Below are 12,721 nucleotides of genomic sequence, written 5' to 3'. Positions count from 1 at the left end.
TTTTTTTTTACTAAGAAACAACCATGTTTCATATTCATTTTACTCCTTTTACCAATAAAAATATAAGTTTTGGTCAATAGAGATTTTAAACAGGTTATAATCAGTTCCTCATAAGGCTATACAAATATAATCAGATGTTTAATCGTGTGCTCAAAAGAAAACATGAATTATAATGTAAATATTTAGAGTGGATTTAGCATGAAAAGTAGCCTTAAAAGATCAAATGTATTTATATATGCTATAGTGTTTCTTGCAAAAATGTAAGTTTGTTAAACAATAATTTAAACACAGACATATTCCGTGACCTTGTTGATATTGTGAACCTCTAATGTCACCACTATTTAAAAAAAACAAAACAAAAATACGATAACCACAGATAATGCAATCTAAATTAATGACTTTTGAAAAATGATTTAGAATAATCGAGCATTACATTGTATAGTTTAGGCCTATACATCTACAGAAAAATTAAAGGTTTAATGGGATTTTTGGAAACATATTGTAGTAGCCTACCTTATTCAGTTTTATTCAAATATTTCAACAAATAGAAAACACAACAAGACATCTTTGCATATGAAATGGTAACAATGAATCTAAGACTTTTACGTAAAATTATATAATAGTAACTTTATAGAAGATAAAATCGTATTTTTCTGTAAGAGCATAATTAACAATCACAGTGAGAAAGGAATTTTTTTTTATTGCAAGAAAACAAACAGCTTTGCTACGCGCGAATTCAGACAAAGGTAGCCTACTCTTTATTCGCGTAAAACCCAGTGACGCGGCGCGATGTGACCACGCCCTCCGAGATCTGCAGTCACGTGGAGCCTTTAAACTGGCGCCATTTTCTGTGCTGGTTCTATTCTGTCGCAGTCAGCGTCGCGTTCTGCTCTCTTTCTTTGTGTCCGAGAAAAACAGGTAAGAAATATAGCCTTTCCTCGAGTGTTTTTGGTTTAAAATGAAACGTTTTGTTCTGATGTTGCGTTATATTCATATATAGTTTATAATGGTGATCAATTAGTTGTATTTAGACGGTTTTCGATTTACTAGCGTATTAATATTTTTTACTGAAATAACATTTTGTAGGTATTTTGCATTTTAACAGCTGATTTACTTGAAATTCGTCGAGTGTAGTGTGGAAATGTATTTAATTCCGTCGGATTTTATAGGTTTCTTTGTTCCTCGTATGAAGCACCTCGTGACCTAGTTCTACTGACCTACTTTTCCCAAAACTGGCACATGCAATAAAGAATGGTTATTTTTCATACAATCTTTAAAAATGAAGCTCGATAAAGATCTAAAAACAGAATTCAAAGGGGTTTGTTCTGATGAAGCGTGTCTTTGTGGCAAAATGGCTGCAGCACGTTGTGAGGAAGACGAGGGTTGGGCAGAAAATGGCGCTTCCTTGATGCGCACTTTAAATACGACGCGCGTGAAGCCGCGCGATAAATTGGTTTAGGCTTTTCAGAAATCTTTTTTTTTTAAATACGCGCATATATATATAATGTGAATGATTTTAATTGAGAGATAAATGATTATATATATATATATATATATATTCTCTCTCTTTTTTTTGTGTGCTTGTGTATTTTTTTTTCCACTTCCTTTCCCCTCTAATATAATATTTTACTGCAGGTGATTCAACATGTCTGATGAGGGAAAGCTTTTCATTGGTGGTCTGAGCTATGATACCACAGAGCAGTCCTTGGAGGAGGCATTCTCCAAATATGGATCAATTGCCAAAGGTTTGAATTACTTTTTTTTTTTTTTAAATGAGGTTTATCTAAATTCTTACAGCATTATTCTTGATAATGTGGTTCTTTTTGCCTTAGTTGATGTCATCAGGGACCGTGAGACCGACCGCTCCAGAGGCTTTGGCTTTGTTACGTTTGAAAATCCAGAGGATGCAAAGGATGCCATGGCTGCAATGAATGGAAAGGTAAAATTGTCACATTAGGGACGGAGAGAATTGTAACAATGTTTTAAGGTTTATTTCTACGACTGAGAAACGTACCTTTTTGATGCCTAGATGTGTACTAATTGTAAAGTTCATCAATCATATTGTTTGGAGGATTGAAGTCTGTTTCTAACCATAAAATGTGTCTTTTTTGCAGTCTGTTGATGGCCGCATGATTCGTGTTGATGAAGCTGGCAAATCTGGTAGACGGTCCGGTGGCTTCAGAGGAGGTTCTGGAGGTGGAAGGGGATTCTTCAGGGGTGGCCGAGGTTGGGGTTAATGTTGACTGCAGTTGCATTCTGCATTGCAGTCTAGGGCTAGGTGATATGTTGTTATTGTATATCGGCGACGTCAGCAGTCCGGTAACAGACAATTATTTTAAAAAAAAAAAAAAAAGCGATGATAGACCTAGTAAGTTGCAAAAATTTTTACATAGCACCCTAGTCACCATACAGGTCTTTTTGCATGAAAGAATTAAATTTAGGAGGGTTGGGAATCAAAAAGCTATTCCAATTTTGGAAATCAGATCAGATGCGTAATGTCAGGAATCAAATTACAGTTTATAAAATTTACATTTCAATTTTTCTCGACTTCTGTATACATTTGTGATTTCAAAAGATTCAACTGCAAGAAGATAAAATGGAACTCAATTCTGCACTCGGTGCTGTTTTCCGCGCTACTCACACATACACAAAGCGCACGCACAAAAGTAAATAAACTTATTTACGCGAACACTGGATTGAGCTCTCTTTCTCACATTCTTCAAATGGATAAATACATACAGAATTATATCAAAATATCCCATAAATACATTCGGTTATGTCTTAAGTGAACGTAAAGAGTTGAAAGAAAACAAGGGTTTATTGAATCCATGCATTGACAACAGCAGCTGCTGCCGCCGGTCATTATAATGTTCATCAAAGAACTAAGTCAATGAAAATCCCTCACTGATCTTGTCTGAATCACTTTTTTTAAACCTGTTTATTTTATTTGCCTGTTTGGCGCTGACTGCTGTAATGCGCGTTTGTGTATGAGATTATTTTGGAGATGCGTTCCAATATAATTAATCCTTATTTAGGGTATAGGCTTATTTTATTTTGATCTGCAGTTTAGTAAAACTTAAACAGAAAAAAAGACAAAGTAGCACTGCATGTGTTTCTGAATATTTATTTAAACACTGTATACAGTATAAGCCTCAAATTCCTTCAGTGCAATACGTTTACAGATTTTTAATTTAAATTTAAATTCTTAATTTTCAACAGAACTATTAAGTTTTGTTGCAAACGAATTAAGTATTGGGCTTCAAAGCTCGCCCTCGCACACATTCAGAGTTTCGGCAGCCCAACACTGAATATTATATTGTGGGCTTTGTAATTTGCTAAAGTTAAAATGATAAATTACAGTACAAAAATGAAATTAATTACCCTGCTTCTAAATAAAGCAGTTTTTTTTTTTTAAAGTTAAAAATGGGCCAAAAGAGAACTCTGAACTAGTGGGTTACCAAAAAAAAAAAAGTATATTTTTGCTCAATTCGTTTTTAATCCCTGCATGATTTTAGTCATAGGCCTACATGATAAATATCAAATACATTATAGCTTGACTACAAGTTGAAAAACAATGCTGCAATAGTGGGGGCGGGTTGTGATGTAGGTGGGGCTTCGGTAGACAATATCGGATATCACGATACTTTTAAAGGCGATTATCGATTAATATTTTTGGCATATCGCCCAGTCCTATTGCACTCTTGGTGGCTTGTAATTATCATGGCAAATTTTGTCCCACCTGAATTGTTGCATCTTAAATATCTTGCATGGGTTTGTCATTTAATCTGAGTCTAACCCTTTATTTATTTTTATTAATTAACTTTTTATTTTATTTTTTCCAGGTGGTGGAGGATACGGTGGCGACAGGGGCTATGGCGGAGGTGACCGATCCTACAGTGGTGGCGATAGAGGCTATGGTGGAGGAGAGAGAAGCTATGGTGGAGGTGACCGATCCTACAGCAGCGGTGGTGGTGGTGGATACTCCAACAGGAGTGGTGGATACTCTGGTGGCAGCGGCGGTGGATACAGGGATAATAGGTGAGGGATTTTTTACGTAAAGAGAGATTGTGCCAAAGGAATAATTTTATAGGTGCTGTAACCGTGAACCCTTTAAATATGGCAAATATTACTTTTGGTTTTAGGAGTCAGGGGGGATATGACCGTTCTGGCGGATCCTACAGAGACAGCTATGACAGTTATGGTATGTATTGATTGTTCAGAATTACTAATTTTACTACACAATTGCAAAACTTTACAATAATGTCTAGACCTAAGCAGAGAGACAAAACTGCCATTTTTCAACCTTAAGAGTTCTGTCTACTTGGTTTCCTTTATCTTGGAATTGCTGACCACAATCCAAAAAGACATTTTTACAAAATTAGCGACTAAAGTCGGTTTTGTGCACTTGATCAGAATAGTCAATAAGACCTTGTTCGAAAAGAATCATGTTATGGTGTCACTTCACTGTTTGGAAAGGATGTTCACAATGCTCCAGTGCCTTTACACTTTTGCCTACTTCTTGTCCTCAGCTTCACACGAGTAAAAAAAAAAAAAAATCCTGATTGCAAGATCATCGCTTCGCTGGCTGTATTTAAAAAGATGCGCTCTTGGAAGACTTTTTTTTTTTTTTTATTATTATTCTTTCTTTACGTTTTGTTCTGATTCAAATGTTCTATTAAAGACTCCTTTTTTTACAATGTCAAGTATCCACAGGATGTTCCTCTCATTGAGGAGCTGCCTATTATCCATGAGCATTCAGTTACTGTAAGAGTTTCAAGTTCTGTGAGGCTACCTGTATCTGCCATTTTATCTTGCGATTGTTATAGATGCTCACAGAGGTTTGAAATTGTCCTGTTTTTTTTGTTTTGTATGTTTAAGAAACTGTCTCTGAAACCATGCGTGAAAATTGACCTGTCCAACACAGCCTGATAGCTTCTAAAACCAATTTCCTCAAAGATCTTTGGACCAATTTCTTAGTATCGGCTCATTGAAAGTGCTTGGGGGGGCATTTGCATTTAAACCATTTTAAAACGGCAGTTTCGCCACAAGAAAATATTCTAATCTGATCCTCCAATAGAAGCTTGATAAGCTGTGATGTATTCTTTATGGCTCTTTGCCATCTCCATTTTGTGATGCATTCCTTTAGTGAAGCAAGGCAGACATGTTGCATTGGAGTTGACTCCGGCAAACCTCCTTGATATTGCTAAAGATTTGTAAATATTCATCATCCAAAGAGTAAACCACTTAAGTGGGTCATTCCACCTCACTTTAGGACTGAATGCCCAGGGTACTTTACTCTTTGTGCAGTCTAAATTTATTTTTTTAAAGTATGCTCTGCTGTGGACTGAACTTATCCTCTTAAATGTCAAGAATTTGTTCCTCCTTGGAAAGAAATGTGCTCTGTTCTGTATATCAACACCTCCAGAATCCCTTTTTTCTTTTTGTATTAATCTGGCTTCATGAAGCCCATTAAAAAATGGTTGGAAAATGCTCTTTCGTTTGCATTCGATATTTTAAAAAAAGCTCAATATAAACCAGATGATTGTTTTGGAGTGGCTAGTTGGGGATTTAGCATCTGGGATCTTAAATATTCTTAATTAGGCAAATAAAACAGTATTAGATAAGAACACAAACATAAAGATGATATAGCAAGCAATGGTTCTGTGTAATGCTTCATTGGATCCAAGAGTTTTCTGCTAGCAATTATGGAAATCATCAATGTCCTTGGAGAATGAAGTGTTGTGCCTTCCGACTCAAGAATCCTGAGATGAAAGCTGCTCTCTTGACTAGGTCAATTGTGGAGATAGGCCTGTAATGTGAGGTAAAACCTTTTGCTCTCCTGTACGCATTCTACAACAGTTCTCATTGTCCATGTTTTCTTCGAATGTTGCCTCGACCAGTGATTTATCTCCAGAATCTGTTCAGTCCTGTTCAACAACCTAAGAAATACACTTCCTGTTCCCTGTAAAAAAAAAAAAAAAAAACTGCATGACTTTTTATTTTTTTTATTTATTTTTTTTAAATAGTGCGCTCGTGTTTTGTGGGAAGTACCTCATGTGGCCCTTGAAACGAGATTTTAAGTCCCTGTTCTGATTGCTAATTTTTCTGCGCCCATTTTAAAGATTATTTTTGGTCAGTTGTAAGTGACTTAAGTCAAAAGCTTTGAAACTTTGAAGAGCTGTAGTCTTCGCATCGACTCCTCAGCTTCAGTGATTGATTAAAAATGTTTGGCCCTTTATTTATAAACGTTCTTAATTTTGTACCAATTTATTGTGCTTAGTCTAAAGTGTTTGTGTAGCGTCTTTTTTTTGGAAGATTTTTTTTTTAAATGCATTTGTTGTTTCCATCTTCTGTGTAGTAAAACATCTTTTTATTTTTCAGACTGACACTGGACTTGTTGCATTTGAAAACTAGAGGAGCAAGCTGACTTTTGATGAATTCACTTTCATGGCAAAGATGAGGTATGCATTTGCTTGTAGATTTAAATCAGTAACTATTAGTTTGTGGATAATGGTCTGGTGTTCTGTTGAAGGTTGATTTCTTAATGATTGTTTGTGGTGTAAGACATTGTTTTAATAGCATTAATTGGCTTGGTTCTTTAAGATGCACGTTGAGGGTTTTATATTTTTTTTTTTTTTTTTTTTTTTTGAGTTACTTGGATTTGCTTTTTTTTGGTTTTTGGGAGTTCATGCTCTGCAGATGAGCCCATCTCCCAAAAGAAAGCAGAGAAAGTGTCAACACTTGCAGAAGATGAAAAATCAATCTTGCACCTAGATTAAAGTTTGCTGTATTTTGCTGAAAGCAGTGATTCGTTAGAAAGGTGCTCCCTTAAAAGGCTTGAGAATGACAAATCAATGCAATAAAGTTTTTTACACCTGTTTTAAGTACTCTGTGTTTATTGGCATAGGTTTTTTTCTTTTTTCTGTACAGTACACTTACCACACGGTGGCAGTGGTGGCCAGCTACTGCACAAAAGCCACAGAAAATTAAATGCTTAAGTCTCGACTGAATGGAGAAGTTTCATTTATATTTAAAAAAAGAAAAAAAGACCAGTTTATCCCATTTAATCATGACGTGACAAACATTTCACGGATTCATTCATTGATCAGTCATTTTATTTTTCAATTGCAGTTTAATCTAATGATTGTGTAGTTTTAAGTGATGTTTGTCTTTACAAGAAAGAGAAAAGAAAATGTCATTGGATGATGTGAGAAGTCCTTTTCCATCCGTTTCTTGTGATATAACAAAGTGAACATCGAAACTTAAGCAACATATGATATTCAATAAACTGTTCGTTTCTGTGATGTCTTTACTTTGTCTCCTGCTCTTCTCTGGCTTCCTCAGTAAACCTTTTGGTTGATGGAAGGCTTAATATTGATTAGGCTATTACACTAAAGTAAATTTCAAACTCTAGATACTAGACAAGATTATTAGGTGTATCAGGTTTCGGGCAGCAGACAAAACACTTCTGATGGGTTTTGGGTTTCAGTATCTGGGGTTGGAACAAATGTTCCTGACGTGGAGACTTGTGTTGTAGGTGACATCATGATGCTTTGAATCCATGGAAGGTAGTGGGAGATGCGAGTGTACCCTGCGAGGTAGTTTGCATTTGTCTTGTTTTTAGAAAATGACACTATTCCCTGTGCAACACCTCCACAAACAAGTGGACCCCCACTGTCTCCCTGTGGATTATATAATTTGATTATTACTAGATCAAAATGCACTGATTTGCAAAATAATTTGTGAGTGGTGCAACTTGAAATACCAGTGCTGGTCCAGTTGATCCCTCAGTGCACAGAATGTCAGCTGTGCCACAGTTTTCAGAGTCTATCAGAGTCACGTTTGCTTCTTGGAGCACATTTGATGGAGACTTGTCATGGTAATTCTTCCAGCCCCAACCCATAACCATGCAGTCCTTTGAGATTTCTTCATTCTCAGGATTTGGCAAAGTGATAGTAACCGCAATTTTTTTCGAAGTTGCTGGAGTTTTAAGCTGTATGAGAAGATGCAAAGTTCTTGCTGGTAACACATTTCTTTAACTTTTCTCACATTTCTTTAACTTTTAAAGTTTTTCTGAATTTTAATGGGAATGCATTTCCTATCATGAATGGCCGTTTTTTTTTAAAGTGTGATGGTAATTATGAAACTGAAATAGTAAAATAGTTCAATCTTATATATTACCTTCAGAAGCATGATGTCGTGACCTATTCTGTTCATGTTGAATTCTGGATGTGGAATGGTATCTACCTCTATGCCGTCAGGTAAAAAGTTGGTGTCATAGACCCCCAAATAGACCATAAGATGACTAAAATGACAAAAAAAAGAAAGATTTGCAATAAAGCGGCGTGCCTGCCATTGAATAACTGAAAAAAAGATTTAATATTCAGTAATATTATCAATATGACTGCACTGAGACCACTGAATGAGAACAAAACTTGAACTGAATGAAACTGTATAATAACTTGTTTTCTGTAGAGCTGCTTGATAGCTGAATAACGTCTTGCTACATTGGCACTTATTGAACTCAATCGAATAACCATTGAACTGACTTGAGCTTAATAACAAAATTGTTGCCTTCTGTAGAACTGCTTATAGCTGAATTGAACTTGATTCAAGATTGGTGAAATTTACACTGTTATTAAACTGAATTGAACCAACACCAAACTGTTTACCCTTTCTGATAAAACTGTGACATGATAATTTCACATACCTTCGTTTACAGTGGGCAGCTGTCATCACATAATCCTCTCTTACCAAAAAACCACCACATGTTGATTTTAATACCTTATCACGAATGTAGACCATGTAGGGTCGACTGTGGGGAACGGAAACTTTACCACCAACGATGTCATCATGCATGGAGAAACATATAATAAAAAAGAGTTTAGTTATATGAAACGATTCAACAGCATATTCTGAGCACTGAAACATGAAGCTAAGATAATTCAATAAAGACAGTTAATTTTGTATTATTATTATTATTATCTGTACTTTGAATCCTGCTTTCTGCTCATCCCTGGCTTCCTTAATCAACTTTTTGGCCGAAAGATGATTTAATACAGTTTAGGGTTCTAGACAAAATTAAGTAAAAATGCACTGATTTTGGGTACCAGTCAAGACTTGGTGTTTATCAGGCTTTGAGGTCGAATGTCCGGGGGTTGGATCTAATATTCCTGGCCGGGAGACATTTACCTAACATTTCTGGCATGTCAAGTGGCATGATGCTCTGAATCCATGAAAGGTAGCGGGAAATATGAGTGAATGCTGTGAGGTTGTCTGCATTTCTCTTGATTTTGAAAAAAGATACAATCCCCTTTGCAACACCTCCACAAACAAGTGGACCCCCAGAGTCTCCCTGTGGATTATATCATTTGATTATTAGTATATCAGGCTGCAATGACACTGATACGTTTTAGATAAGAATTTGTGAGTGGTGGTACTTGAAATACCTGTGCTGGTCCAGTTGATCCCTCAGTGCACAGAGTGTCAGCCGTGCCACAGTTTTCAGAGTCTATCAACGTCACGCTTGCTTCTTTGAGCACATTTGATGGAGACTCGTCGTTGTAATTCTGCCAGCCCCAACCCATGACCATGCAGTCCTTTGGGATTTCTTCATTCTCAGTTTTTGGCAAAGTGATAGTACCCACAGCTGTGTTCAGAGTTGCTGGAGTTTTAAGCTGTATGAGAAGATGCAAAGTTCTTGCTTGAGTTAATAGCACCTATATTTCTAGCAGTATTTTTCTGAAATATTCTCGAATTTTAAAGTTGAGCAAAACTATTCTGCAGATGTCAACAATTTCCTATCATGAAATAACTATATTTTTCAAATGTTTTGTAGTGATGTTGTTGTTCATTATTTTTTATTTTTTTTAGAATGATGTTGTGGTGTGCTGCTTTTTTATTGTTTTATTGTTGTTGTGGGGGATCTACCTCTATACCGTCAGGTAAAAAGTTGGTATCAGTGACCCCCAAATACACCATAAGATGTCTAAAAATGACAAAAAAAAAAAACAACAACAAATAAATAAATAAATGTAGACATCGTAAAGGCCAGATTTACAAGATTTACAAAGTTATTAATATTTGTAATACAGCAACATGACTGCCGCTTTGAATGTCAAAAGTCACCAATGTAAAAGACTGATTATATTCAGTAATATTATCAATATGACTGCACTGATACCATTGGATGAGAACAAAACTTTTAAACTGAATTAAGTTGAATAATGATTTGTTTTCTGTAGAGCTGCTTGATAGCTGAATTACGTCTCGGAACATTGGCACTTATTGAACTCAAACGAATCACCGTTGAACTGATTTGAGCTTAATAACGACATTGCTGCCTCCTGTTGAACTGCTTATAGCTGAATTGAACTTGATTCAAGATTGGTGAAATTTACACTTATTGAACTGAATTGAACCAACACCAAACTGTTTACTCTTTCTGATAAAACTGTAACGTATGATAATTTCACCTACCTTTGTTTACAGCTGGCAGCTGTCATCACATAATCCTCTCTTACCAAAAAACCATCACATGTTAATTTTGATATCTTGTCACGAATGTAGACCATGTAGGGTCGACTGTGGAGAATGGAGACTTTACCGCCAACGATGCCATGTATAAAGAAACCTATAAAGAGTTTAGTCCTATGAAACTATTTCATGGGTTATTCTGATGAACAACCTGTTGCATTTACTAAAGTAGATTGGATGTGAATACCTGGGCTGCAGGAACGCAGCAGTAGCAGACAAGTGATATGCCAAAGGATGCTCATTGTAGACAGCTCAGTTACACTCAGTGTGCACCACAGAGATGTTGGGTTCTGCTTTTATAGAGAGATTCAAGGGACCCACACCCGGAAGATAATGGCAGAAGCTGCAGCATGCAGTTTCACTGATCTAAGTTTAAAGAAGAGTTGCTCACAGGTCAGTGATTATCATCAGCTTTCGTTGTTTCACAACTCACACTGTGGTGATAATATCAGAAAGTGCACACTAGGGGCAGTCTTGATAGTTGCAACTTCTGGTACCTTGATTACCATAATTCATAATTAAATAAAAAATAAATAGTGGCCACTTTATCAGGTACAACCTTAACAAACAACCTAATTTCTTTGTGGCATGGATTTAGTAAGGGGCTGGAAATATATTTTTTAAAAGATTCTGGTCTCTGTTGACATGGTAGCATGATATAATTGCTGCAGATTTATCAGCTGCACATTAATGATGTGTATCTGCCTTTTCTCCACATCCCAGAGGAACTGAGATCTGCACTCTCGGAAAAAAGTTGTCACTGGGGCGGTACCTTTTCAAAAGGCACATCTCTGTACATTAAGAGTCCATATTGGTACCTTAAAGGTACATATTAATACCTAAGAGGTACAAAAGTGTACCTTTTGAAAAGGTACCACCCCAGTGACAGCGTTTGTACCATTTTTTCTGAGAGTGCGGAGACTGTGGAAGTCATTGGAGTTCATTGAACCTCTCAATTACAGTCTAAAAAATGCTGGGTTATTTTTTAACCCAAATGCTGGGTTCCGCTTGTTGGGTCATTTTATTGGGTTATTTTTAATATTTGTTAGCCAGGTGCTGGACAGTTTTTCTGTAACTCAGCTGCTGGGACATTTTTTATTGTGAATACAAATAATGAACCCCCCCTCACATACATACATACATACACACATACATACATTATATATATACAGGTCCTTCTCAAAAAATTAGCATATTGTGAAAAAGTTCATTATTTTCCATAATGTAATGATAAAAATTAAACTTTCATATATTTTAGATTCATTGCACACCAACTGTAATATTTCAGGTCTTTTATTGTTTTAATACTGATGATTTTGGCATACAGCTCATAAAAACCCAAAATTCCTATCTCAAAAAAATTAGCATATTTCGTCCGACCAATAAAAGAAAAGTGTTTTTAATACAAAAAAAGTCAACCTTCAAATAATTATGTTCAGTCATGCACTCAATACTTGGTCGGGAATCCTTTTGCAGAAATGACTGCTTCAATGCGGCGTGGCATGGAGGCAATCAGCCTGTGGCACTGCTGAGGTGTTATGGAGGCCCAGGATGCTTCGATAGCGGCCTTAAGCTAATAAAGAGTTTTGGGTTTTGATTATTTTGTTTTTTTATTCACTATATACCACAGATTCTCTATGGGGTTCAGGTCAGGAGAGTTGGCAGGCCAATTGAGCACAGTAATACCATGGTCAGTAAACCATTTACCAGTGGTTTTGGCACTGTGAGCAGGTGCCAGGTCGTGCTGAAAAACGAAATCTTCATCTCCATAAAGCTTTTCAGCAGATGGAAGCATGAAGTGCTCCAAAATCTCCTGATAGCTAGCTGCATTGACCCTGCCCTTGATAAAACACAGTGGACCAACACCAGCAGCTGACATGGCACCCCAGACCATCACTGACTGTGGGTACTTGACACTGGACTTCAGGCATTGTGGCATTTCCTTCTCCCCAGTCTTCCTCCAGACTCTGGCACCTTGATTTCCGAATGACATGCAAAATTTGCTTTCATCCGAAAAAGAGTACTTTGGACCACTGAGCAACAGTCCAGTGCTGCTTCTTTGTAGCCCAGGTCAGGCGCTTCTGCCGCTGTTTCTGGTTCAAAAGCACACGCCTGTGCACGGTGGCTCTGGATGTTTCTACTCCAGACTCAGTCCACTGCTTCCGCAGGTCCCCCAAGGTCTGGA

At 36.7% G+C, this 12,721-nt stretch overlaps 2 protein-coding genes across 9 annotated transcripts; one reads left to right on the top strand and one right to left on the bottom strand.

Annotated features, from left to right (window-relative positions):
• Window positions 1-764: 764 nt before the first annotated feature.
• On the top strand, window positions 765-6,449 carry LOC109067181 (cold-inducible RNA-binding protein B-like). Of its 8 annotated transcripts, none has more exons than XR_006153157.1 (7): window positions 765-918; window positions 1,636-1,745; window positions 1,833-1,939; window positions 2,115-2,226; window positions 3,843-4,038; window positions 4,136-4,201; window positions 6,382-6,449. XR_006153157.1 is itself a non-coding variant. In XM_042711842.1 (7 exons), the coding sequence occupies exons 2-7, from the start codon at window positions 1,646-1,648 to the stop codon at window positions 6,384-6,386; spliced, it is 579 nt and encodes a 192-aa protein (XP_042567776.1). In that variant the 5' UTR covers window positions 765-918; window positions 1,636-1,645; the 3' UTR covers window positions 6,387-6,449. The 8 variants fall into 8 exon arrangements, 5 of the variants coding, with proteins under 5 accessions (XP_042567776.1, XP_042567777.1, XP_042567775.1 ...); XR_006153158.1 differs by lacking the exon at window positions 6,382-6,449 and adding an exon at window positions 4,530-5,490 and having other exon boundaries at window positions 2,115-2,196; XR_006153156.1 differs by lacking the exon at window positions 6,382-6,449 and adding an exon at window positions 4,530-5,490.
• Window positions 6,450-7,109: 660 nt separating this feature from the next.
• Window positions 7,110-8,859, bottom strand: LOC109067161 (granzyme E-like). The gene is made up of 4 exons (XM_019084164.2): window positions 8,711-8,859; window positions 8,182-8,305; window positions 7,766-7,993; window positions 7,110-7,682 (listed from the first exon to the last, which is right to left on the bottom strand). The coding sequence occupies exons 1-4, from the start codon at window positions 8,857-8,859 to the stop codon at window positions 7,440-7,442; spliced, it is 744 nt and encodes a 247-aa protein (XP_018939709.2). The 3' UTR covers window positions 7,110-7,439.
• Window positions 8,860-12,721: the final 3,862 nt, after the last annotated feature.

Source organism: Cyprinus carpio, chromosome A22 (assembly GCF_018340385.1).
Source record: "Cyprinus carpio isolate SPL01 chromosome A22, ASM1834038v1, whole genome shotgun sequence".
In the NCBI taxonomy this organism is placed as follows: domain Eukaryota; kingdom Metazoa; phylum Chordata; class Actinopteri; order Cypriniformes; family Cyprinidae; genus Cyprinus; species Cyprinus carpio.
This window is presented reverse-complemented; position numbering and strand designations above follow the sequence as displayed.